This window comes from Schistocerca serialis, chromosome 3 (assembly GCF_023864345.2).
Source record: "Schistocerca serialis cubense isolate TAMUIC-IGC-003099 chromosome 3, iqSchSeri2.2, whole genome shotgun sequence".
In the NCBI taxonomy this organism is placed as follows: Eukaryota; Metazoa; Arthropoda; class Insecta; order Orthoptera; family Acrididae; genus Schistocerca; species Schistocerca serialis.
The window spans coordinates 345355594-345382411 of record NC_064640.1 but is presented as its reverse complement, the minus strand read 5'-3'; the positions used below and the strand labels follow the sequence as shown (position 1 = coordinate 345382411).

General features: G+C 43.1%; 1 protein-coding gene across 3 annotated transcripts in view; it reads left to right on the top strand.

Moving 5' to 3' along the window:
* LOC126471610 (spindle assembly abnormal protein 6 homolog) overlaps window positions 1-26818 on the top strand; it is a 269622-nt gene that overhangs the window by 50089 nt on the left and 192715 nt on the right. For all 3 annotated transcript variants that reach the window (XM_050099849.1, XM_050099848.1, XM_050099850.1), the window contains one exon: window positions 4600-4768. In XM_050099849.1, the coding sequence (XP_049955806.1) occupies window positions 4600-4768 (169 nt within the window). The remainder of the gene's footprint in view (window positions 1-4599; window positions 4769-26818) is intronic.

Genomic DNA, 26818 nt, shown 5'->3' with positions numbered 1-26818 from the left:
GGCTTACACACAAGTTGCTCCATATAACACAAGCCAATGAAAAATTTTTATTGAAAACTTGTTTTACTTTGATAGCTGATCTTTTAAATATTTTTATGAGCTGAATCCAAATCTAGCCTTAGTTTCTTTTGTACCACCCATAGTTTTTTTTTAGCAATATGCTTTTTATTATACAGTATAAAAATCCTATGCTATACGGTAAACGGGGAAATTAATGAAAAGCTTTGTTGCAACATAAGTATGGTTTGTATTTACAGTAAGCTACTTAAAACAACGATGTGTGTTAATATAGGTTTCGCTTGTCAGCTGTAATTGGTTTGTATTTTCTTTCTCTTTTTTCTTTGAGGCTTGTTGTGTAGCTTTTTCTACTATGAGTCGCGTGCTAAACTTTTCGGTGAAGTGACTAACAGTAGTCCCCCATCATGTTGGTGTTCCAGTGGCCTTGGTAGCATTTTTCCATCACTTTAATGTCCTGGTGAAAATGCTCTCCTTGCTTCTCACTAACATCTCCCATAGTGTCTGGGAAGTAATAAAGGTGACTGTTCAAAAAGTGAACTTTCTGGCTCATTAAACATCCTAAAGTTTTAAACTTCTTAAACAGTGTAGCTATAATAGAAACATATTCTGGGTCTTTTTCATGTCCTAAGAACTTTGTAACAAATTGCTTGAATGATACCCATGCTTCTTTCTCATTTAAGGTCATTGTGGATTCAACGTTAACATCAAACATCAATTTTCTAAAGTCAGGTCCGACAAAGACGCCTTCTTTTAGTTTAGCTTCTGAAAGGCGTGGAAACTTTTGACAGAGATACTTACTTAAAACATGGTCCATCTTTAGGCAAAGCCTTTACGAACTGTTTCATTAGGCCTAACTTTGTATGTAGGGGTGCTAGGAGTACATGTTTTGGATGTGCAAGGTTTTTGCGTTGAATGTTCTTCTCACCAGGTTTTAAAGACTCCCTCACAGGCCAGTTCTTTGTGCACCAGTGTTGATCCCTAGCCGTGCTGTCCCATACACACAAGAAACATGGAAATTTGGTAAAGCCACCTTGCTGACCAAGGAGCATGTGTGTTACTCTTAGATCACGACATATCATCCAACCATGAGCTGAATATCCTATTTTATTTAGCACTATTTCTAAGTTTTCATAGCTTTCCGTCATATATACAGAATGTCCAACAGGTATAGATGCATACATGTTACCGTTGTGTAATAAAACAGCCTTTAAACTAGTTTTAGATGAATCAATAAACAGCGTCCAGTCTTCCTTTTTGTATTCAATACTAAACTTATTCATCAGATTGGGAATGTCTGAGCATTACACTAAATCACCTTTTTGTTGAAAAAACTCGAAAAATTGCTGCTCTCTCTTTCTATACATGTATATGCTGGTTCCAACTGCCAGTAAGTTCTTTTCTTTTAATCTAGAGCCAAGCAATTCAGCTTTTTCTTTCGTTAAGCCCAGATCCTTAACTAAATCATTAAGCTCGGTATGAGTAAACAAATTGGGCTCTAGACTTTCTGTATTACAGTGGAATTCATCATCATCTGTTTCATCTAAATCGCATTGTACATCAGAAAATACTTCTATTGGAATAGAATTTATATCATCTGGTGGTTCAGGAACCGGCAAATCTACACCATGCCCTACTGGTTGGATGGCGAATGGAAGGTTAGGGTAGCTTATTACCTTCTTGTTTTTCAAATTATGACCAGTAATATGAAGACTGCAAAAGTAGGAATCATCAGAATGATTTCTTGGCTCCCTCCATATCATAGGAACAGCAAATCTAAAGGCTTTTTTCTCCTTTTTGGACCATTTTCTCAGATCTCCAACACACACATAACATACCTTACGCGGCACCTGAGATTTATCTTGATCACCAAGTTTAAATCCAAAATATGATAGATAAACCTTTTTCACAAAGTCTGTAATGTTTCTTTGGTGTTTTTTAATCACAAATTCACCACAAATATAACAAAAACTGTCAGCAGAGATTTTACAACCACGATTAGACCTTGTAGTGAGCACAGATACTGGAAACGGGAAAGGGAGGTTATGTTGACAGTAAACAAAACACCATCTATTAAAACAAAAATAGAATTGACCTTTGTTTGCCAGCAAATGTTTTTCAGCAGTGCTACCAATGCCATCTACATTAGTTACACCTCCTTTTTAAATTTTAAGTATATAAAAGCTGTTAAATTCTTTAAAAAATTGCTTAATTTAATAAATGTAACTGTAAAATGTGAAGAAATGGTGGGTGACGCAGTTTTTTAAGTATCATATTTGGATTTCCCACCCTAAAAAACATTAGAATCAGCAAAAAAGTTTTTCCATCGTTGGTCTGTGTAATTTATAATGTGAAAGCGTTTTGTGTTTCATCGCTGCACCCAATGACAGCTGCTGAAGACTCGTGGACTACAGACATGTTGCTATGCTTCTTGGACTCCCTCGTGTCTGTTCGGAAAACTGCCTTCAGGTCTGCAGACAAGCAAGTGTCCCTGTGCATGTCCTTGTGTCCTCCTATCTGTCTGCCTGAAAAACTGAGTCAGTGTTCCCCATGACGAGTGAGATGTTGAGCTCAAGAGAATGACAAGACATTAGTGTCGTGCATTGTAGCTCTTAGCACTTTGTTTTCATGTAAAAGCATTACATTGTGGTCATGTGACATAGCGTTGTTGTTCTTCCCTTTCATTATTAACTACCACACTGATTCCTTGAAGTAATGTTTGTGTAGTACGCAATATTTATGAAGAACATTTTAGCTGCCTTTTTAAATGGACGTACAGTGTGTCCATAAATTATCTTTACAACTTCAGACTTCAAGATCTTTAAAACTATACTAGATATTAAAAATGTTTAACATTTGATAAGATAACTCATAAAGTTTTGTTTCCTCATTCATATACATCAGTGTGTGCCATAACCTCTTAGGGAAGACATTGTACACTGTTGAGCATCTCATTTCCAACCGTCTGGCGGTCATATGCACAGGTTTTGTTGGACTCCTTGCAAATGCCTGCAGCACCTTGTCCACAATGATGTCTGAAACAGATGGGCGACTTGCCCCCCTTTTTATGGAGAACACTATCATTTTTTCATAAATGACATATGCCAAGCCCAAATAGTTGGTCAAGACAGTGGTTGCCTTCCATACCGTGTTCGAAAGTTTCATTGCATTTGGGCAACGGATGTTGTCTGTATGAGCAGGCTCCACACTGATCTATCTCTTGTGGTGTCCACATTTTATCTGGTTTTCAAGTTCAATTTTGTGTCAAAACTGGGTTACGTGGAAGGTAAAAAAAAAATTGAGTTATCTTATCAGTGCTGAAAACCATTTGTTAATATCTAGTATAGCTTTAAAGTTACTGAAGTCTTAAGTAGTAAAGACAATTTATGGACACCCATTATTTTAGTAACTTTTTCATATCTTAGGGAAATTTATTAAAAAATTTGAAATGTCCAAAAGGACACTTGTTCCAATGTTATGTATAACTATGTTAACGAACAATCAAATTCATACCAAAAAATTTTGTATTTGTTACAATATATAGATTTATTGTCTATGCTCATTGTGTCAGAGTTGTGTTCCCTCATTATGTTGAAGTGCATACTGTTTTTCTTCCTTGTGTTAAATGTTAATTTATTATATACAGCTCAGTCGAAAGCATCTGTGAGGGTTTCATTTGGTTTTTGTAACAGAAGCTTTGGTGTTTAATCAGTGACTATCATCATATTGCTACGTTCAGCAAAGAGAGCTTTTCTCCACGTCTTGTATTGTCAGGAAAGTCATTGAATATGTTAACAGAACTGGACCCAATACACTACCTTAAAGAACACCTGTGTGTGTATGTTTATTGTCTGGCAATTGCTGTACTAAAAATTTATCATCAACAGATATGTGACCTCTGTCTACCTTTTTTGCATCTTGTTTCCCAGGTAAAATTGGAACTACTTGTTTGCTATTCCTTGTACGCCAAGTGCTTCTAGTTTGTTTAATACTATTTTGTGGTCAACAGCCTTTGACAAGTCTTAGAATATGCCCAGAACACAGTCATCCACCTCATTAACTTCAAGTAACACTTTCGTGAACTGTGTAAATGCATATATGGTCATGAAGGATGTATTACTGGGTACTCCACTGATGTAATGGTTAATCATCTGTTCCACCTTGCTGTCTTTTAGCAAATACAAGTTACTGACTCAAGTTCTTGTCTTAACTGTTGATGTTTAATTGCCCACTGCTGTTGTTCGTAGACAGTAATTTTTCCTGCACTGATGTAAAATTTCAATAGCGGTTTTCTTTAAGTTAGACAGTTCCTCATCATGCTGAGTCTCACTACATGTTGATTGATGACTGTTTACTGTGTGCAGAGTCTATAATGGGATGGTAATACTAGGTACCAGTCACGGGTTCCGCTAAGGATTCACAAAGTGCTCAAAATTCAAGGATCACTCAATTTACCTAGTTTTAGAAAGTGCATGTTGTTGTTGTCGTTTTATGTTTACTTCAGGTGTTACTGTTAATATGTACTGTTTTTGGAGCTCTAAATGACTAGAACAGAGAGATTAAATCATAACACTGTTCTTCCAGGTATGTTCTGCGTATTGAAGAGAACATTATGTATGAGAAAAGAGAAACTTTGCTTAAAATTATCGAGATAAATGACTTGAGGCAGATGACTCACCTCTACATTAAAATACAAAAATGTTCAGAAGATGAAGTCAAGAAGATTGTCACAGACAGAATAAACTTGCTGCAGGTGGGTGGGTCTATTTCATAAAATAAAAATGTTTCTGGATTATTTGCAGTGCCTTTTATATCTTGCATTTGTCCTTTGGAAAATGTGCCTAACCTTCTACTGAAGATTGCTGTTTTTTAAAAGAATATTTGGTCTAAACTTTTCTCTCAAATATACGAGTGTATCTAGAGTGCACATTACTGTAACTGAAGGATTGTCGTAGACAGCTTCGTGAAGTGACTGAACACTGCAGGTCTTCTGAATTAACACTGTTTAATATGAAAGAACTATTTGAAGAATGTCTGCTAAATTTGTTGGTCTACCAGCAGTTGGATAACCAGCAGAATAAAGTTGATTTATTCAGTTAGTTGTTAGTCTTCCTTCTTATGTTCTACGAGTCAGACTTTGTGAAGCTGTCAATTCAAAGACCTAATTAACATACTTTACTGAGAGAGTTAATCAGCTGAGTGTGATCTTCTATCACATAATGATTCCAGTCAATTATTTTAACCTCACTTTGAAGGAGATTTTTGATGGTAATGTAACTATGTCCTACTCACAAGTAACTCCTTGAGTATGAGGTCACAATTAGTAAGGCTCATTTGAAAGTGATCTGTTAAAAACTATGACAGGAAAAATATTAGCTGCTAATGACTCACCATGTGCAACAGGAGGGTGAGAGAAAATGAGTGTCTGGGAGGTGCAGAGATCAACCTTTATGGGACGTATGTAGTACACTGGACATTGTTGACATTTAACAACCATGAAAACCAAATGAAAAATGTCATGCCACAGTGATCAAAAAGGTTCACACCATTAAGATCAAGGCTGAACTACTTGAGAGTTATGAACCGTACAGGACGTTCTGTTAGGTATCCATCCGTAAGAGTGTAGCTGCAGATAGTGTGATAGTATGTTTTATAGGTATGGGAAAAATAAACGTCCAGAGGCTGAATTTGTCCAGTGGTTCCAGATGGTATGAATTGCAATGTCGTGCACTTCTCAGGGGGAATAGTTTGCTCTAAAGGAGTAAGATTTTTATAAGCAGACCAGGAATCTAACAAAAGCAAGTTATTTTGACTAGCTGTTGGCAAGAAGCACTGCTCATATCATATTTGTAGTTCTTACGCCCATCTTCCCCACTCTCGTTTACTGTGACATAAATATTCCCTACTACCCTAAGAGTGTAGCTGCAGATAGTGTGATAGTATGTTTTATAGGTATGGGAAAAATAAACGTCCAGAGGCTGAATTTGTCCAGTGGTTCCAGGTGGTATGAATTGCAATGTCGTGCACTTCTCAGGGGGAATAGTTTGCTCTAAAGGAGCACATGAGAAAGATTTGTAGGGAGCAGCACTTCAAGCTTCTCTCTGCACAATAAATAACTTTACAGACAATTTAATATCCAGATTAACAATTCTCATAATTGTATACAAATGTGTTAAGGCATTGGTGTTAGTTGATCTTGATACAACTCTGTGGGTACCGAAGTACACGCCTGGACATCACATACGTATCATCAGACTTAGACACTGGAAGTTTCTGTTAATGCACTCAGTTTTCAGGGTATGTGGAACAGGGTATTATACATACTAAATAAATCTTCAAATGTGCATTCATTAGACTGGTGTTACTTTCTGGATGACTCTTTTATAAAAAGCAATATCACCTGCATTCTTTTTGCCCCGTGTGGCTGTCTAAAACCTGCTGGAAAGTGTAATTGCTTTCTAGCAAACTTGGTATCTTGCAGCCTTTATTTTCTGTGAATAGTTAAAACATCATGTATATAATGTGCTAATTTTCATGCACTTCTCAAAACAGCTACACATATGAATTTAGTTCTCCCTCAAAGTGCGTAAATACGTCCATTTTTGGTTGTGCTTGTGCACTAGAGTTACAAAATGGACTAGAGGGGACATCGCTTTTTTCTGGAAGTTCATAACTGCAGACATTACGTGAAGTCTTAAAGAATGACACTAGCAAAATAACATCACCGGACCTATCTCAGATCCCCAAGAAATTCTGGTCATAGTCAGTGTTCAAACTTATTGCTAATAAATGAGGCAGGAATAGAAAAATGAAATGTCAAAACAAAATCTGTGATGTATCTCCCTCCCTCCCCCCCTCCCTCACCTCCTCCCTTCCCCCCTCCCTCCCCCCCTCCTTCGCCTCCCCTGGAACAATTGAGCTTGCCAAGGTGAGGTGTTTTGCATGCCTTAACAATACTATAGGTGCAAGCACAACGTAAGTTATTTGCGGAGAGGCCAGACTAATGTGTGTTTCCTGAAGAGTGGCAGTAGCCTTTCCAGTACTAGCAGGGCCAACAATCTGCAGTATAGATTGACCTGGCCTTGTTACATTAGCCAACATGGTCTTGCTATCATGGTACTGCAAACAGCTAAAATCAACCTTTCCTGAGGGCATACGGCTCTGTTGTATGATTTAATGGTGGTGTCATCCCCTTGAGTAAAATATTCCAATGTTGAAATAGCCCACCCTTTGGATCTCTGGGCGGTGACTAATCAGGAGGATAGCGTTATCAGGAAAAACAAAATTAGCATTCTACCGGTCACAGTTTTGAATGTTAGAAGCCATAATTGGGTAGGTACTTAAAAAGGGTATTGAAATTGGAGTTGGATGTAGCGAGAAGAAGTGAGAATTAATGAAGTGCATTGACAGGAAGAACAGGACCTCTGGTAGGGTGAGTACTGGGTTACAAATACAAAATTAAATAGTTTAAATGCTGGAATAGGTCTAATAATGAACAAGGAAATAGGAATGTGGGTAAACTATTATGAAAAACATGGTTATTGCATCATAGAAGGTAAGAACACCCATCATAATTTTAAAAGTTTATATGCCAACTATCTCTACAGATGATTAAGAGATTGGAGAATGTATGATGAGATAAGAGAAATTACTCAGATAGTTAAGGGAGACAAAAATTTAATTCTTAAGGGCACCTGAAATTGATGGTAGGTAAATAACGAGAAGGGAAAATAGTATGAGAACATGGACTAGGGCAGCTTGAAAGGGGAAGCAGTTACAATTTGGTGCACAGCACAATTTCATCATTGCTAACACTTGATTTAAGTATTTTGAAAGAAAGTTGCACACTTAGAAGAGACCTGGGGACACCAGAAGGTTTCAGATAGAGTATGTAATGGAAAGACAGATTCCAAAACCAGATTTTATACTGCAAAACATTTCCAGGGGCATGTAAGGGGTTTGGTCCATTATTTATTTGTTAATAACTGCAGGTTGAAAGTAAATATGAGTCATGGATAAATCTAAAGAACCAGAGTTTGTTGAGAATTCCAAAGGGAGCAGTAGAAATTGAGTCACTGAAATGGTAAAGAAGTGCAATAGAAATAGAAAGGATAGTTTTGAGAGATGAAATACTGAAGACTGAAGAGAATCAAATAGGCAGAAAGACAACTAGTAAAAATTCCTGAATAATAATGCAGGAGATATTGAATTTAACTGAATAAACTAGAAAATATACAAATGCAGCAAATGAAATAGGTGAAAGGGAATACAGAAGTCTAAAAATGATATTGACAAAAAGCACAAAATAGCAAAGCAGAAATGGATAGAGAATAAATGCAAAGCTTTAGAAGCATGCATGACTATGGGGAAAATAGATTTTGCATTTAGGAAAATATTAAAACCTTGGGAGAACAGTGTCAAGAACTCAAACGACAAGCCAGTATTAATCAGAGGAGGGAAAGATGGAAGTTGGAAGGAATGTATAGAAGAGCTGTACTAGGGAAATGAACGTGGAGCACAATATTGAATAAAAATAAGAGGTAGTACACTCATGCTCATAAATTAAAGATAATGCTGATACATGGTGAAACAACACTCTGGCGGGCAGTTTGTGCGTTTAAGTCACCTTGGGGTATGACCATGTGGTGCATTTGACCTGCGGTCATCGCACGGTGGCGCTGGCAGCAGTCCACATACGCAGAGGTGTGTTGGTGCATGTCAGAATACGGTGCAGCAAGTAAGTGTGCAGATGTTTTCAGACGTGCTAATGGTGACTGTGTGTTGAAAATGGCTCAAAGAACACATATTGATGACGTTATGAGGGGTAGAATACCAGGGCGACTGGAGGCTGGTCAAACACAACAGGTTATAGCACAGGCCATCCGTGTGCCAGAAAGTGTGATCTCAAGATTATGGCAACGATTCCAGCAGAAAGGAAACATGTCCAGGTGCCACAGTACGGGACGTCCACAGTGTAAAACACCACAAGGAGACTGATATCTCACCATCAGTGCCTGCAGACGGCCACGGAGTACTGCTAGTAGCCTTGCTCGGGACCTTACTGCAGCCACTGGAACAGTTGTCTCCAGACACACAGTCTACAGACGACTGAACAGACATGGTTTATTTCCCGGAGACCTGCAAGGTGCATTCCAGCATTCCACTGACCCCTGGTCACAGGAGAGCCCATAAGGCCTGGTGTCAAGAACACAGTATACGGTCATTGGAACAGTGGTCCCAGGTTATGTTCACGGACGAGTCCAGGTGTAGTCTGAACAGTGATTCTCTCCGGGTTTTCATCTGGAGTGAACCAGAAACCAAATACCAGCCCCTTAATTTACTTGAAAGGGACCTGTATGGAGGTCGTAGTTTGATGGTATGGGGTGGGATTATGATTGGTGCACGTACACTCCTGCATGTCTTTGACAGAGGAACTGTAACAGGACAGGTGTATCGGGACGTCATTTTGCATCAGTATGTCCGCCTTTTCAGGGGTGCAGTGGGTCCCACCTTCCTCCTGATGGATGATAATGCATGGTCCCACCGAGCTGCCATCGTGAACTATAGTTCAATTCTTTTATCTTGGCGGCTCGCGCATGCCCGCCCAGACGCGGGAGATTGCTGCGTTGCCAGTTGCACACGACGCACGCGCGAAGAGAAGCAGCACCCTAGTATAGTATAGTATAGTTCGCAAACTTAACATTTAGGGGGGAGCACGCAGTTCATGAAGTAAAGCCACTACAGCCGCATTAACCCTTTCGCTGCTACAGAGACGTGCTGTCCGCATTCCGCGCTGTGCGCGATTTTGTCACTGCACTGCTCACCTGTGCTGACACATGGTGTTCCGACTGCTTTGACACACTTATCATTGGATTCCACAAAAACTATTTGGCCCAAAAATTAGATTTTTACACATTTTCTTGACTGATACCTTCCCCCCATAAAAGACTTAATTTTGTTTCGATGTTCAACACAGTTATTATGCAGCATTAAATATAGTAAACCATTGCACGAAATTTTGAAGAGTTTGCAGAGGTAAAAGTCCATAGAGTATACTTTCCATATGGTCGATTTTAGTTGCCACAATGTTGAGAATGGAATGTGGACAAGATACCTAAATTTCATACCGAGTGAGGTGGCGCAGTGGCTAGCACATTGGACTCGCATTCGGGAGGGCGACGGTTCAATCCTGCGTTCGGCCATCCTGATTTAGGTTTTCCGTGATTTCCCTAAATTGCTCCAGGCAAATGCCAGGATGGTTCCTTTGAAAGGGCACGGCCGACTTCCTTCCCTAATCCGATGAGATCGATGACCTCCCTGTCTGGTCTCCTTCCCCAAACAACCCAACCCAACCCCAACGTAAATTTCATATAAAATTTGATTGATTGAAGTGCTTTAAAATAAAGCCAAACACGCCCGGTGTAAATAAAACTTTTTTTACAGTCGCGAAAGACGGAATATTTCTCAATACTACATACGACACCTATGTGGTACTTAAATTAAATGAGATATTGTTATACAGTAAATTTTTAAATGAAATTTAGGTATCTTATTCACATTTCATTCTCAACATTGTGGCAACTAAAATCGACCATACGGAAAGTATACGCTATGGACTTTTACCTCTGCAAACTCTTCAAAATTTCATGCAATGGTTTACTACATTTAATGCTGCACAATAACTGGGTCAAACATCGAAACAAAATTAAGTCATTTATGGGGAGAAGGTATCAGTCAAGAAGATGTGTAAAAATCTAATTTTTGGGCCAAATAGATTTTGTGAAATCGAATGATATGTGTGTTAAAGCAGTGGAAACACCATGTCTCTGCACAGGCAAGCAGTGCAGTGATGACAGTCGCGCACAGCGCGGAATGCGGGGAGCACGTGTCTGCAGCAGCGAAAGGGTTAATGAAGAGACAAAGCACTAGAAATTTAAAAAAAAATTGCATTCAAACGAATAAAATTCGTGAGGTAAGATAAGACACTTCGATACTGTTTTTAAATAAAGAAGATATTGAAAACCGCACAAGGTTTGAACTCTTCACCTTTCGCTTACTAATTCAACGCCTTAACCATTACGCTACCGCAGCTCGTCCTATAACGTGGGTCAATGAGGAGTCTTAACACGTCACGCAAAATACTGACAAACACTGTTGGTATGACTATGAATTGCTCACACTTCGTCAAAGTACAATAGGAAATAAACAATTACCGATGTTCTTTATTGCGAAAAAGCGGTTCGTGAGATTGATACAGTCACCTTTCCTTGCTATCGCCTGAATTAGGAGTCTTATTGCTTGTTTGGTTTAATTAATTAATACAATATGAAGCAATTGGTATAAAGAATGCTTTTTCCAAACTTTCTATAAAAGAAAGTCTGCTATCAAGACATTGCTTTTGTTCTATTACTTTATTTATGACTGAACGTTTCTAAAACTCAAGACACTCGTCCGTGCTCTGGTCTGCAGCCGAGATCTGGCAACGTCGTTCTCTGTCCATTGGCTGACTGTGTTTTGTGACGTCAGATGCGCAGAACAAACCTAAACTCGGCCGCCAACATAAATGACGCGCACTTTAGTACCTTGAAACAGAAGATATCAGGAGAATGGAGTGGCCTGCCTGTTCTCCAGATCTAAACCCCATCGAGCACATCTGGGATGCTATAGGTCGACGTGTTGCTGCACGTCTTCAAGCTCCTAGGACACTTCAGGAGCTCCAACAGGCACTGGTGCAAGAATGGGAGCCATACCCCAGCAGCCGCTCGACCACCTGATACAGAGTACGCCAACCCGTTGTGCGGCCTGTGTATGTATGGCTATGCTATTAATGTCAGTTTTGTGTAGTGCCACATTGTGTGGTACCACATTCTGCAATTATCCGTAATTTATGAGCATGAGTGTAGATTAAGATAGAAGACATGATACAGTGAGAAGGTTGTGACAAAACACTGAAAGATCTAAGTCAAAACAGCGCACCTGGGGTAGACGACATTCTATCAGAATTATTGAGATCCTGGTGAGATCAAACCACAACAAATCTATTCCACCTGATATGCAAGATATGAATCAAGTAAAATATCCACAGACTGCTGAAGAATGTAATAATTACTATTCGAAAAGCAGCAGATGCTAACACTTGTTAATATTACAGAGCTGTCAGTTTAATAAGTTACAGTTGCAAAATACTGACATGAATTACTCACGGAAGAATAAATAGAAGCTTCTATTGAGGAAGATCAGTTTGTCTTTCTGAGAAATGGAGAAATGGCATGATGCAGTGCTGCTTCAGGCACAGGCAACCCATTTGGCAGGTCGCGTGTGTAAAGCTCATTCGCACCCCTCCCCCCCTCCCCCACACACACACACTCGTTTTTGAGAAAGCTACCCCAAATTTTTCATCATCATATACTTGGGCTGTAAATGCATTTATTCCTGAAATCGAGGAAAGAAACTTTTCTGACTGCCACTTATGTGTGCATGAGGTAAATGCTGGTGGCATAGTGACCAAGACATCTTGATGCGGAACAGAGAACTTGTTTGATTCCCAAATGCATACTACAGGCCCACTTGTCCCTGTTACGAAATTGGTACAAGTAGCACAGTTAATGTGGTAAATAAATCAATAAGGAAAAATAACACAGTAGACAAATCAATTTTTCAGATAATTTGGTTTAGTAATTTAATCACGGTCATCTTACAGTGGCTCTTTCCTCACTCTGTTTAATGTCCTCAGTTTCCTTCGAAGAACTAGGTGGATGGTAATTATCGTATAAACATTTGAAGCAAATTTAGTCCTGGCACCAAGAACATTTAATGACTGCAGGCATCACATAACTACATCATTCCTTCTGAAGAGTCAGTGAAAAAAGACTAGCTTTTCATTCAAAAAAAAAAAAATTCTTTTTCAGTAGTTAATTTTGGTGCATAGCATATATATATTAACAATACCTGAAAAATTGTTGCTGAAAGCTGATCTCGAATTACATTGTGAATCATTATTGCCTCTATGCAGTTGTGAAATTGCTGTTGGTTTCCAGAAGCAGATTACAATTTTTAAACCTCGAAGAAAAGTTTTTAACTTGGTGGTAAAAATAGACATCACATGGCTGGTACACAGGTGTGCAGTTTGGCAGCATTACTTCTACCATGCAAGCCAGTTAACCCTCGACATATATAAACCTGCTGCATAAGTGTCAGTATTAGTTTGTCCATCATAGGAATGCTGTATCAGACAAAACTTGTAATGGCAATGTATGGTTTTAAAATATTCTCAAAGATATGTTTTGTGAATTGAAATTGTTGGTTTTCCGGATTTGGAGCAAGTGACATAAAACAGTTTTTTACGAGTCTGTTAGCGATTGATCTCTACTATACCTGTTAGTTTCTTATGAGTACAGGAAAACTTAAGCCAACAATTTTCCAGATGGTGTGATGGAATATTGTGCTATATGTGAATGTGTTATTTCATGTATACTACCAACTCCAACAAGAGTTTGTATTTTTCCTGTATGTGAAAACGTGTGTTAAATACATGTCTCTGCAGCAGTCTTACTCAAAAGTTTTGCCATACAAGTCCTATTCAGCACCTTGGAACAAGGGCCAGATAAGGAAACCAGTGGCTTGTGGACAGTGATGAGGAGGAACCTCACCCCAGACAGGAAAACATGGAACTTTTTAACCCCGAAAATAACAGCAAGAACCTCCTTTTCCACCTACGAATAATTACGCTGTGTAACAGAAAGCATCTTCGATGTGTAAGCAGTTAGCTGTTCAGTGCCGTCTGGGTTCCGATGGGACAGGATGACACAAATTCTGTGCTGGGATTTGTCACAGACCAAGGTTAAAGACATACCTGGCATAAAGGAAGCTAGTCAGGAAGCAGAACACACGCTGTTGAGAGTCTGGAAAACCCATTGGCAATCCGGAGACCAGACAAAGTTAACATACTTCTGCTAAAGTCAGTTAAGAGACTAGCAGATATGAATGGCATGGGGAATGAAATGAGCATAATATGAAATCTTTCCTAAAAGACACTGTAACTCCTTCAGTTTCTTGGTTGCCGGAGGGTTGACAATGGCCTTGATGTAGTTGTCCGTGGGGACAAGACCATCTTTACTAAGCACATGACCCAAACAAAACACACCTTAGGGGAGAAAAAACTGTACTTCCCCAGCTTGGAACAGAGGCCATTTCCAGGAGGCATTGAAAAACTGGCTGAACGTTTCATAAATGCTCTTCCTGAGTAGGGCCTATGATACAGATGCCGTCAAGATAATGGATGCAACAGGAAATGTCCTGAATCAACTGCTCCAAATACTGTTGGTAGACTCCTAGCACATATGAGATTCCAACAGAAAGTGATCAAACTGGTAAAGTCCAAAGGTGGTGTTGAGGACCAGGAAAGTCAGAGAATTGGTGACCAGTGGCAACTGCAGGTAAATAATGCACAAGTTGATGTGGGAAAAATACTGTCTAGGAAAATACTGGCTACCCCCGATCCTCCCACCCTCCTGATAACTTCACCAACAACTCTGTTTGCCACAGAATGGAGTATGAATCTGGGACAGATTGCATGTTGACCATCTGTTTAAAATTGTTGGACTTCTGAATCACCACCAAAGGGTTGGCCCACTGACATGATGAAATAGGAAAAATAACTTCCTGAGCCTGCCAATGCTGCAACTCAGGCTTTACGTTGCTGCAGATAGTGAAGGGAATGGGCAGGGACAATAAAATTTGGATATAATGTACACATGTTGTTGATGCGATATAATGTTGTAACATCAGAAGCCAGGGTTGCCTGATATGGAATAGTTTATTTCATGACCAGTTTTGACAGTAACTAGATGTTATCAGATTATCAGATCTTCCAGAAATATAACTGCGCATCAACTTCATCAACATACTGAGAACATGCTCTAATTACAATAATACAGCTCACACTGGTTTGCCAGATATATAAAACTTGCCAAATAAAATATACCTAGCACAAGGAAGGATTTCAAGAGCAAAAACAGCAATATCAGTAAACATGATGCATCTTATAATGCACAGAGAGAATTGCACCCAGATAGGAATGTTCTGTTTAGTATAAGACAAAACATGATGGAGCGACCACTGCAACTCGAGGCATCCCAAGAGCCTGTACGTATCTGAGTGCTGTGCTAGTATTAGTCTTAGTCACAGGGGAATTTTGTTAAAATTCAGTAAAGGCGAGGTTGGGCGATGAAGTCTGGGGCCACTGGCAGTGTGTGGTAATAGTCGGCAGCCAGGAGGTCGGCAGCCAGGAGGCCAGACAGGGTAAACATGGCACGGAGCTGCAGCGGCGTATTGCACGTATGATTTGTTTGGAGTGAAACAACAGTGAGGCAGGGAACTGCAGTATTGCTTTAAGTTATTGTGATGTATGAGGGAAGGCAGTAGGCCAGAGCCGGGAGTGGCGATGTGTAAGTGACAGATGTATGGGAATTTACCCCTGCCATAGTTTGTCTCTCTCTCTCTGACACTACGTCAGAAGCGAGGGGAAAAGCAGTGTAAATAGTCAGGCACTTTTACCTTTGGGGGTGTGTGCCAGGTCAGTCGAGAGTCGGATTGGACCTGTGCCGGTCTACACTCATAGGGGCCAGTCTGGCAGCGATGTTGTAAATATTCTGTGTAAACCTGTACTTTGTTTCTGTGTACTTGTTCGGACTGTATTCTGCCTCCGGGGACACAACACGGGAGCGGGATGGAACGGCAGCCAGGTACTTGCCTGAAGGAGGGCAGTGACAGCGGTCTGCAGCGGGTCCAGGACGGGCCACGTTAACTTCCCACCTGGCGTACCAGGGTCTGGGCAAGGCGTACGCTACGGGAGGTGTGGCAGCGCTGAAACAGTGTTAGGGACAGTGGTGGGTGTTGCCGTCCGGCAAGCACCACTAGCGGCAAGTTTAGGCACGACGTCCAGGAGGGCGTGGGTTTGAGTCCGGTCCTGTCCTGGGAGCAGCAGTGACCGAGGGCCACAGGTGACCAGTACAACCACCTTCGTCCCATGGTTGGACAGAGCAGGTCAAACGGGGTGGAGGGTGCCTGTGAGGACCAGGGACTGTTGCAGTCTCCGAAATAGCGGGCAGCTACGCGACGCCAGACATGACACCTCGGTGGGCAGTGACCGGGCGAGCGCGCCCGACTTCCATTGTCGGGCGGCCTTAGCAGTAGCAGTCTCTGAAATAGCGGGCAGCTACGCGACGCCAGACATGCCACCTCGGTGGGCAGCGACTGGGCGACCGCACCCGACTTCCATTGTTGGGCGGCCTTGATGACCGCAGTAGCAGTGTCGGCAGTCCAGGAGTGCTGAGACAGCCGGACTCGCGGAACAGCACGCGGGCGGCTCGCCGACATTACGCTTCTGTAAACTAGCGGAATAAGGGAATACTTCTGAATACTGCTGTATCACTCTGCAGTGCCCCTTGATGCTATTGAACTTCCTCGGCCTCCTGATGAAATACGGCGTGGTGGGTCCCGGCTTCAGCTCGGCCCTCTGAAGTCCCGGGTTCGACCATCGACGGTCCGCAGTATAAGTTAATTAGGCTAGCTATTGCTCCTTTGTCTACATAAAATTTGACTGACTCCTCATCCAGTGTCAACCTCATCAAAATATGCTGGGACAACACATACAGGGCATTAGAGACAGTCCCAGAGTTGAGTGAAAACAGCAGAGCATCCAAAGACTGATTCACGGCACATTGACTGTCGCAGACAGTTGATAAATGACCTAGCTGCCTGCATACCCCAGACATGGCCTCCAGTGTGGCAAACAAGTAACAAATGACAACTGGGGCAAGACTGTTGCGTCACCCAATGAGCAGAAGGAGAATGGGACCAAGGACCCGAAAAGCGCAGCTGGTGGAAATTGTGACACTGCGGATAGCGCAAACCCACCGAACTCGGCATCAGTGAGGATGGTCAGCAATGCTTGGCAACTTGTTGGGAAGCGAGGCCACTTGGGTTATTGTGTGGGGCACTGGGCGTTGGTTATTGTGCACATCCAATTGCACCCCGTGCCAATTGTAAGAAAGGATGTGCTGCTATTGTAAGCTCATGTGATTCCGCAATTTGGGTGTTTGTTAAAGAAGGGTTGGACATGGCCATCACCCTAGTCTCAGCTGGGGCAGGAGCTAACCCGGCAATCACACCCTGAATTAGTGAGTCTGAATAAGAGGTAGCACATTTTGGACACTCAAAATGACACTTGCATGAGAGGCCCTGAAAATCGGTGATCCGGGCCACATGCGGCTACCAAGGGTGCCTGTAATGTTGGTTAAACTCTGGTAGTGCTCCCACCACATGTGTTTGATGGCCAAAATACTGCATAAGCACCTGACAGACTTATCAAAGGGAAGTGTCTCGGGCTCAATGGAGGGCTTCAAATTTTGGACAACTTTGTGGAAACCTGCACTGCTAGACAATGTAGGGCACCCTTGTCAACATGATCAACAGTACACATTACCTGGCAGTGTAGCAAGAACTAGTGCAGGCAATTCTCTCACCTTTCTTTCAACTCACTGAAACTGGCAAACTGTGTTGCGGGTTGCAAGGGCAGTGCAGAAAATGGAACATTGGGTGCCTGCCCCCTCCCCTCCCTCCCCCCCCCCCCCCCTCAACCCACCATACCCCCACTGGCAGGGGTGTAAAACAAGTCCGGATTTTGGGTTATCAGTGGCTGCTGCTACTGCAGTTACAGCTACAGCTGTTGATGCTTCTTCTGAAAGTGTAACTGTTCCTGCCAGCATTTCAGAAATCCTGGGTACATGATGGCCCAAGTGAACACTAGGTAAAGGGAAAAGAAAATGTAGGGGTGTCAGATGCATGAGAACGTCCTTCGTTGTCGCTTTGTGTCTGCACAGGCATGACAATGCCGCTTCACTACACAGTCAGCACAGAGACTTCACAAGCTGACAGGGGCTCGATGTTGACCAGGGAATAGAACTTCCTAAAGTAATAAACTCACTGTGTGACTCCGAACCCACATAGAGGTGAACACATGTAGAACTCAAAATGTGGCTGGTGAAGATGGTTAAGGCCAAGCACTGAGCACAACACGTAGCACAATATGCAAGGTGAGATCTGCGGTGGTCGAACTCATAGTAAACACTGGCCTGCCCGGCCTGCTGCCACCTGCAGGTAAACATTTCCACTAGCTGGTCTTCCCATGCTACATGTTGTGTGCACCATCCATGGCAGGTTTCCATGCTATCCTGCCGGGCTAACCATGCCAGCTCATATGCCTTCATTGTGATGTCCACTGTCATAAGAGGTGACTAAAGGGAGTCTTATGTTTCAACCTCCATGTGATGGTCCCCTCTATGTTTTGACCTTCGTTTTTTAAAATTTTCCCAAAGAGCGAACCAACTGGGGAATGGCGCTTTACATGGTGCATCATGTCCATCGATCATTGAGATATTTAGCCCACTTTCTCGGCATTACATTGCAGTCCCGCTCATTCTCCATCTGTTTGGCGAGGACATCTTCCTGGGTGTGTTTTCCACCATGCACTATGCAATGTCACTTTCTGTGCCGATGATGACTGTGGACTTCTTTGCACTTCATATCCAGCATGGTAGCCAGTCCATTGTGGTGGGGTCGCAATGTACCCTGTTGGTTGTAGCCCCCTGACAACACAGTGATCACTCTGCTGATGCCTGTGCCGTTAACTCCCCATGTATGCCAAGGAGTAGATGCCCGTCACCCTGGGGCATTGGGACTCCCGGCAATGGCCATCCTGCCTGGTGGTTTTGCTGTGGCTGGGTGGCGCCCGTGGAGAGGGCACCTGGTCGGAGTGGGTGGCATCAGGGCGGATGACACGCCATGAAGCGTAGTACGTCATCTCTTGCTGGTGGTCTGCCGCCAGCAGTCTCTAAGCAGGCAAAGTCTAACTTTAATGCTAAGAAATATGATCCCAAGTCGTTCCCCTCCCTGGCCACACCATGGAGGAATGCCAGGCTAAGGATGGCAGTGAAGCTTATTCGCCCCGCTACCTCATATGTACGAGAGTTCGTGGGGAATCATTAATGTCCATGAAGCCTCAGTCTTTTAAGGAGCATTTGGAGGACAAGTTTGGGGAGGTGGAGGGTGTTGTGGTTGGCAGGAGAGCCAAGACTGTGTTACTAGAGGAGGCCGAAATGCACGCGTTTTAGCTCACGCAGGCTGGTAGAATACTTAACTTTAATCCATTAATGATGAATGTCGGTCTTGACGGTACATGATTCACAATATCAATAGTAACTGATAATGGCGCCTTGCTAGGTCGTAGCAAATGACGTATCTGAAGGCTATGCTAAACTATCGTCTCGGCAAATGAGAACGTAAGTAGGCAGTGAACCGTCGCTAGCAAAGTCGGCTGTACAACTGGGGCGAGAGCTAGGAAGTCTCTCTAGACCTGCCGTGTGGAGGCGCTCGGTCTGCAATCACTGATAGTGGCGACACACGGGTCCGACGTATACTACCGGACCGCAGCCGATTTAAAGGCTACCACATAGCAAGTGTGGTGTCTGGCGGTGACACCACAGAGGGCTTGTCCAAAATGTGCTCTGGGTCAGTTTTGATAAAAACAGCATCCTCTACCCAGTCACGGGCATTACTCACTTGTGGCAAGTTGGGGGATGTTTCTGTTACCATCACGCCTCATAAGAGCTTTAATATGGTTCAGGGTATTATATTCTGCAGGGACCTTCTTTTGCAGTCGGATGACAAGCTGCGTGCCAATTTAGAGCGTCGACGTGTTCATTTCACCGGGCACGTCCATCGGAGTCAGAGGGATAACCAGGTTGGCACTGGTGCCTTCATCTTGGCGTTCTAGGGTGGCACATTGCCCGAGAAGGTCAAGGTGATGGTCTACTGCTGTGACGTAAAGCCATATATCCCTCCCCCGATGTGGTGTTTGAAGTGCTGGAAGTTCGGTCATGTGTCTTCCCACTGTACTTCCAGCATCACATTCGAGATTGGGGACACCCATCGCATCCCAATACTCAATGTTCCCTGCCTCCCATCTGTGTCGACCGCGGAGAGCATCATCCACCTTGCTCACCAGACTGCAGGATTTTACAGAAAGAGAGGAAAATCGTGGAAAATAAGACCCTGGACTGATTGACCTACACTGAGGCTAAGAGGGAATTTGAGCACCTACATCCTGTGGCTATGACCACCTCATAAGCCGCTGCTAAGAGAACAGTTGTCACTCCATCAGTTCCTTGAATTCCTGTTGCCTCTCAGAATCGGGAGACTACACCTGTCGCCTTGATGGTAGGGGGCACTTCCCTCAGTCTTGCTCCCTGACCACCTACTTCAGGAGCAACACCCCCACCCCCCACCCTAGCCATCAGGGATTTCAGTCCCCACTTCTGAGCCAGAGACACGTAAGGCTTCTTCGGCTCCTCTTGCTAGGAAGGGGTCCCTTGGGTCACTTCCTTCCCAGGTTACTGCTAGTGGGAAAGATGACACCTGCCCAAAAGCAGCTGATCGTAGGGCTTCACGCTCATCCTCAGTCCTGGAGACTGATTCAGTGAAGTCCTCCCAGCCAGCGAATCCAAGGAACAGTGCAAGAAATCGGAAAAGATGATCCCCAAGAACAAGGAACTTGCGGTGGCACCCACACCACCGCCACCTTCAAGCTCTGCGTCTGAGGATGGGGTGGAGATTCTGGCATCCGCTGAGGACCTGGATCTCACCGGACCCTCAGTCACAATGGATATAGACTGCTCAGGCAAGAAGTCGGCAGCAGGTGACCCTGAGGCATAAACTGCCTCATTGAATGTTCCATGCCTTCCCAGTCTCACGATGATGTCATCCTCCAGTGGAATTGCGATGGTTTTTTCCACCGCTTGGCTGAGCTACGGCAACTGTTAAGCTTTACACCTGCTTTCTCTGCTTTGCCCTCCAGGAAACCTGGTTCCTGGCAGTGCGAATCCCAGCCCTCTGTGGCTATAAGGGATATTACAGGAACCGTAGCAACTATAATCAAGTGTCAGGTGGAGTTTATGTTTGTCCTAAACTCAGTCTGTAGTGAAACTGTGCCCCTTCAAACCCCTCTTGCAGCTGTGGCTGTCAGAATACGGATGTTGCAGAAAATAACTGTCCACAATGTATATCTTCCTCCAGATGGTGCAGTACCCCTGATTGATCAAGTCCCTAAACCTTTCCTACTTTTGGCAGATTTTAACGCCCCTAAACCCTTGTGAGGTGACACCATGCTTATTGGCCCAGGCAGAGATGTTGAAACTTTACTGTCTCAGTTTGACCTCTTCCTCTTAAATACTGGGGCTGCCACAAATTTCAGTGTGGCTCGAGGTAGTTACTTGGCCATTGATTTATCAATTTGCAGCTCAGGACTTCTCCCATCTATCCACTGGAGAACACATGACAACCTGTGTGGCAGTGACCACTTGCCCATCTTCCTGTCACTGCCCCGACGTCAGGCCCACGGATGTCTGCCCAGATGGACTTTAAACAAGGCAGATTGGTAAACTTTCACCTCTGATGTCACCGTTGACTCTCCCCCGCATGGTAACATCGATTTGATAGTTGAGCAGGTGACTACCACAATTGTTTCTGTGGCAGAAAAGGCGATCCTTTGCTCTTTAGGGTGCCCCCGGCAAAAGGCAATTCCTTGGTGGTTGCTGGAAGTCGGAGGCAATTACAGAGCTTCGGTGGCACCCTTCCCTAGAGCATCTGATAGCCTTTAAATGGCTCCGTGCCCGTGTACGCCAGCTTATAAAACTACGGAAACGGGATTGTTGGGAGAGATACGTGTCAACCATTGGGTGGCATACGTCACCTTCCCAAGTATGGACGAAGATCAGGTGTCTTTTGAGGTACCAGACCCAACAGGTGTCCCTGGCGTTACCACCAATGGCGTGCTATGTACCGACGCAAACGCGATTGCCGAGCACTTTGCTGAGCACTATGCTCGAGCCTCTGCATCAGAGAACTACCCTCTAGCCCAGGGCTTCACAACATACGTGCTCGCGGAGCAAGCTGTGAGCACCAAGGCGCGAGCACGGAGCAGCGCCAGCACACTACCCCCACTACCGGACCAGAGCGAAGAGTCACGTGGGGCACACAACAGCTGCCGCCAGTCAATGTAAATCCACGGCCACCTGCAGGGATGTCCCTCACGAATTACTACTGCAACAAATGAAACAAATAAAGGAGAATGTACACGTGCCACATAATTTTATTAGCTTAGTGTATGCCTCTACATTCGTATTAATTTGTGAACTGTTACACAATAAAAGGTGTCACTGAAGTGTTGGATTCTCGGTTATCGTACTTTTTGCCCTTTACAATTGCATCTATGTTCGGAGTAATTGTTCTTGTGCATTGTAGGCGCAGCGTGCAGTTTAAATTTCGATCAGACAATGCGTTTCTCAGGCGCGTCATGTTAATTTCATTGCAGAGAACAGTTGTTCACAAACATACGTGGAACCTAACATTGATATTATTCTAGCCGCCAGTTTGTGCAAACGAGGAAATCTATCCTGAGGGAAGTGTCTGTAGAATTCCAAAATGTTTTTCTTGTTCTGAAATTTGCCTGTGTATTCTCTGTCACACTGCAGGTCGATAATTTCTAGTTGCAGCTCAGGACGAATCTCTTCAATATTCGCTGAATATGGAGAGGAGAACAGATCAAAATCACTGTCTAGTGCTGTCAGATCTTGAAAGCGTTGATCAAATTCTTCCTTAAGGGCAACTAAACTATTTGAATAACGTTCACAGTCTTTGTGAACATCTTGCATGGACGATAATTTAGGAGAATGAGCTAGATTTCCTGTTTCCAGCTGACTCACCCAAAGTGTCAATTTCATTTTAAAAGCTCGTATCCGATCTATGAAATGAAATGAGTAATTAGCAGATCTTTACCTTGTAGTGAAATGTTCAAAGCATTCAGATGGCTAGTTAAATCTGCTAAGAACGCGAGATCACATTTCCATGAAGGCTCTTTCAATTCAGGAACGCACATGTTATTTATTTCCATGAACATATTTATCTCGTCTAATAGGCAAAAAAATCGATTTAATAGTTCGCCAGGACTAAGCCAGCGGACCTCGCTGTAATAAGGCAGGCTACCATACTGGCTTTCTACATCCTAAAGAAAGCTTTTAATTGCCTGTGTTGTAGCCCATGCTTCCTTATACAATTGGTTGTACGAACAACAACACTCATCACATTTTTTAGAGTGATACTCTTTGCACATAAGTTTTCTTGATGGATCACACAGTGAACGCCCCTTATTTCATTCGGCACAGTTTTTGCATTTTCTCCTTCAACAGCGCAACAAAACCTGAGTTTTTCCCCGTCATCGCTGGTGCACCGTCTGTAGACACTGAAACTAAAGAATCCCACGACAGTCCTATATTTTCAACACTTTCTTCAACACTACTTAAAATATCACCTCCGGTTGTAGCGTTCTTCATGGCTACCACATCGAGGAGCTCCTCCCTCACCTGAAGATCTCTATTAACACCTCTAATAAATATGGGAAGCTGAGCTGTTCCAGTGATATCAACACTTTCGTCCAGAGCTAGAGAATACACCATAAAATCTTTACAGATATTTGCAAGCTGGCTCTGGACGTCGTCTGCCATGTCCTGTATGCGACGCATAATGGTCATGTTAGATAATGGCACAATCCGAACTGTTCAACTTGAGATGGACACAAATGTTCCGCTGCAACTATCAAACATTCTTTTATTAAACCACCATCAGTGAAGGGGCGCAGGGATTTTGCTAAAAGCAAAGCAATTTTGTAACTCACTCTGAGAGCTGCCTCAGTTGATTTTTTTTCATCGTCCAGATCTTATTCGGATAGCTTCCTTTTAAGTTTAATAACTTCCTGTGCACGATCTGGTCCATCACATTTCCCACTTCCATAGTCTTTCGCGTGGTACGATATGTAATGTCGCTGCAAATTAAATTTCCTAAAAGAATTCAGCGTTTTGTGACATACTAAACATTTTGCAACACCATCTTTTCCTGTAAACAGATACAATTCCTCCCAATGGGGATTGAACTGCGAAAGCATGGTTGGGGTTACGCAACGGCGACTTGACACGATTCTTAACCAGCGAAGTGACTGTTAGAGCTGATCGTAGTACTTTAAGCGTCACACAGTCGGCGCGAATTCAATAGGCACGCTGCGGCCCTATTCAAACGTGCGCGCGCATTTTCCCTCCCTCCCATCCCTCCCTACTCTGCGACCTTGCACCTGCTCGCGAGCACGTGCCTGAGCATACGCGAGTGCTCGCGCTCAAAACCGGCCAGTTGTTAAGCCCTGCCGTAGCCTTTCACACCCTCAAATGGGGGATGGAAAGGAAAATCCTCTCGTTCACTACACGCCACAGTGAACCCTATAATGCCCCATTTACGAAATGGGAACTCCTCAGCACACTTGCACATTGCCCCGACACAGCTCCTGGGCCGGATCGGATCCACAGTCAGATGATTAAACATCTCTCATCTGACTACAAGTGCCATTTTCTCGTCATCTTCAACTGGATCTTGTGCAGTGGTGTCTTTCCATTTCTATGGCAGGAGAGCAAACCCGGTAAAAACCCGCTTGATGTGGATAGCTTTCAGCCCATCAGCCTCACCAACGTTGTTTGTAAGCTGCTGGAATGTATGGTGTGTCGGCGGTTGGGTTGGGTCCTAGAGTCACATGGCCTACTAGCTCCATGTCCGGGCAGCTTCCACCAGGGGCGCTCTACCACTGATAATCTGGTATCCCTCAAGTCTGCCATCCGAACAGCCTTTTCCAGATGCCAACACCTTGTTGCCGTATTTTTTGATCTATGCAAAGCGTATGACACCACCTGGAAACATCATATCCTTGCCACATTATATGGGTGGGGTCTCTGATGCCCGCTCATGATTTTTATCCAGAATTACCTGTCGCTCCATACTTCCCATGTCCAAGTTGGTGCCTCCCATTGTAGTTGTGAACCCTATAATGCCCCATTTACGGAGTGGGAACTCCTCAGCACAATTGCACATTGCCCCATTGTTGTTGTTGTTTGATGCAGCTCTCCATGCTACCCTATCCTGTGCAAGTTTCATCATCTGCCAGTACTTACTGCAACCTGCATCCTTCTGAATCTGCTTAGTGTATTCATCTCTTGGTCTCCCTCTACGATTTTTACCCTCCACAGTGCCCTCCAATGCTAAATTGTGATCCCGTGATGCCTCAGAACATGTCCTACCAACCGGTCCCTTCTTCTTGTCAAGTTGTGCCACAAACTCCTCTTCTCCCCAATTCTATTCAATACCTCGTCATTAGTTATGTGATCTACCCATCTAATCTTCAGCATTCTTCTGTAGCACTACATTTCGAAAGCTTCTATTCTCTTCTTGTCCAAACTATTTATCGTCCATGTTTCACTTCCATACATGGCTACACTCCGTACAAATACATTCAGAAACGACTTCCTGACACTTAAATCTATACTCGATATTAACAAATTAATCAATATACAGATTGAATAATGTCGGGGAGAGGCTACAACCCTGTCTCACTCCCTTCCCAACCACTGCTTCGCTTTCATGCCCCTCGACTCTTATAACTGCCATCTGGCTTCTGTACAAATTGTAAATAGCCTTCCACTCCCTGTATTTTACCCCTGCCACCTTCAGAATTTGAAAGAGAGTATTCCAGTCAACATCGTCAAAAGCTTTCACTAAGTCTACAAATGCTAGAAACATAGGTTTGCCTTTCTTTAATCTTTCTTCTAAGGTAAGTTGTAAGGTCAGTATTGCCTCACGTGTTCCAATATTTCTACGGAATCCAAACTGATCTTCCCCAAGGTCGGCTTCTACCAGTTTTTCCGTTTGTCTGTAAAGAATTTGTGTTAGTATTTTGCAGCTGTGACTTATTAAACTGATAGTTCGGTAATTTTCACATCTGTCAACACCTGCTTTCTTTGGGATTGGAATTATCATATTCTTCTTGAAGTCTGAGGGTATTTCGCCTGTGTCATACATCTTGCTCACTAAATGGTACAGTTCTGTTAGGCCTGGCTCTCCCAAGGCAGTCATTAGTTCTAATGGGATGTTGTCTACTCCCGGGGCCTTGTTTCGACTCAGGTCTTTCAGTGCTCTGTCAAACTCTTCACGCAGTATTCTATCCCCCATTTCATCTTCATCTACATCCTCTTCCATTTCCATAATATTGTCCTCAAGTACATTGCCCTTGTATAGACTCCCTATATCCTCCTTCCACCTTTGTGCTTTCCCTTCTTTGCTTAGAACTGGGTTTCCATCTGAGCTCTTGATATTCATACAAGTGGTTCTCTTTTCTCCAAAGGTCTCTTTAATTTTCCTGTAGGCAGTATCTATCTTACCTCTAGTGAGATAAGCCTCTACATCCTTACATTTGTCCTCTAGCCATCCCTGCTTAGCCATTTTGCACTTCCTTTTGATCTAATTTTTGAGATTTTTGTATTCCTTTTTGCCTGCTTCATTTACTGCATTTTTATATTTTCTCCTTTCATCAATTAAATTCAATATTTCTTCTGTTACCCAAGGATTTCTACTAGCCCTCATCTTTTTACCTATTTGATCCTCTGCTGCCTTCACTACTTCATCCCTCAAAGCTACCCATTCTTCTTCTAATGTATTTCTTTTCCCCATTCTCGTCAATTGTTCCCTTATGCTCTCACTGAATCTCTGTACAATCTCTGGTTATTTCAGTTTATCCAGGTCCCATCTCCTTAAATTCCCACCTTTTTGCAGTTTCTTCAGTTTTAACCTACAGTTCATAACCAATAGATTGTGGTCA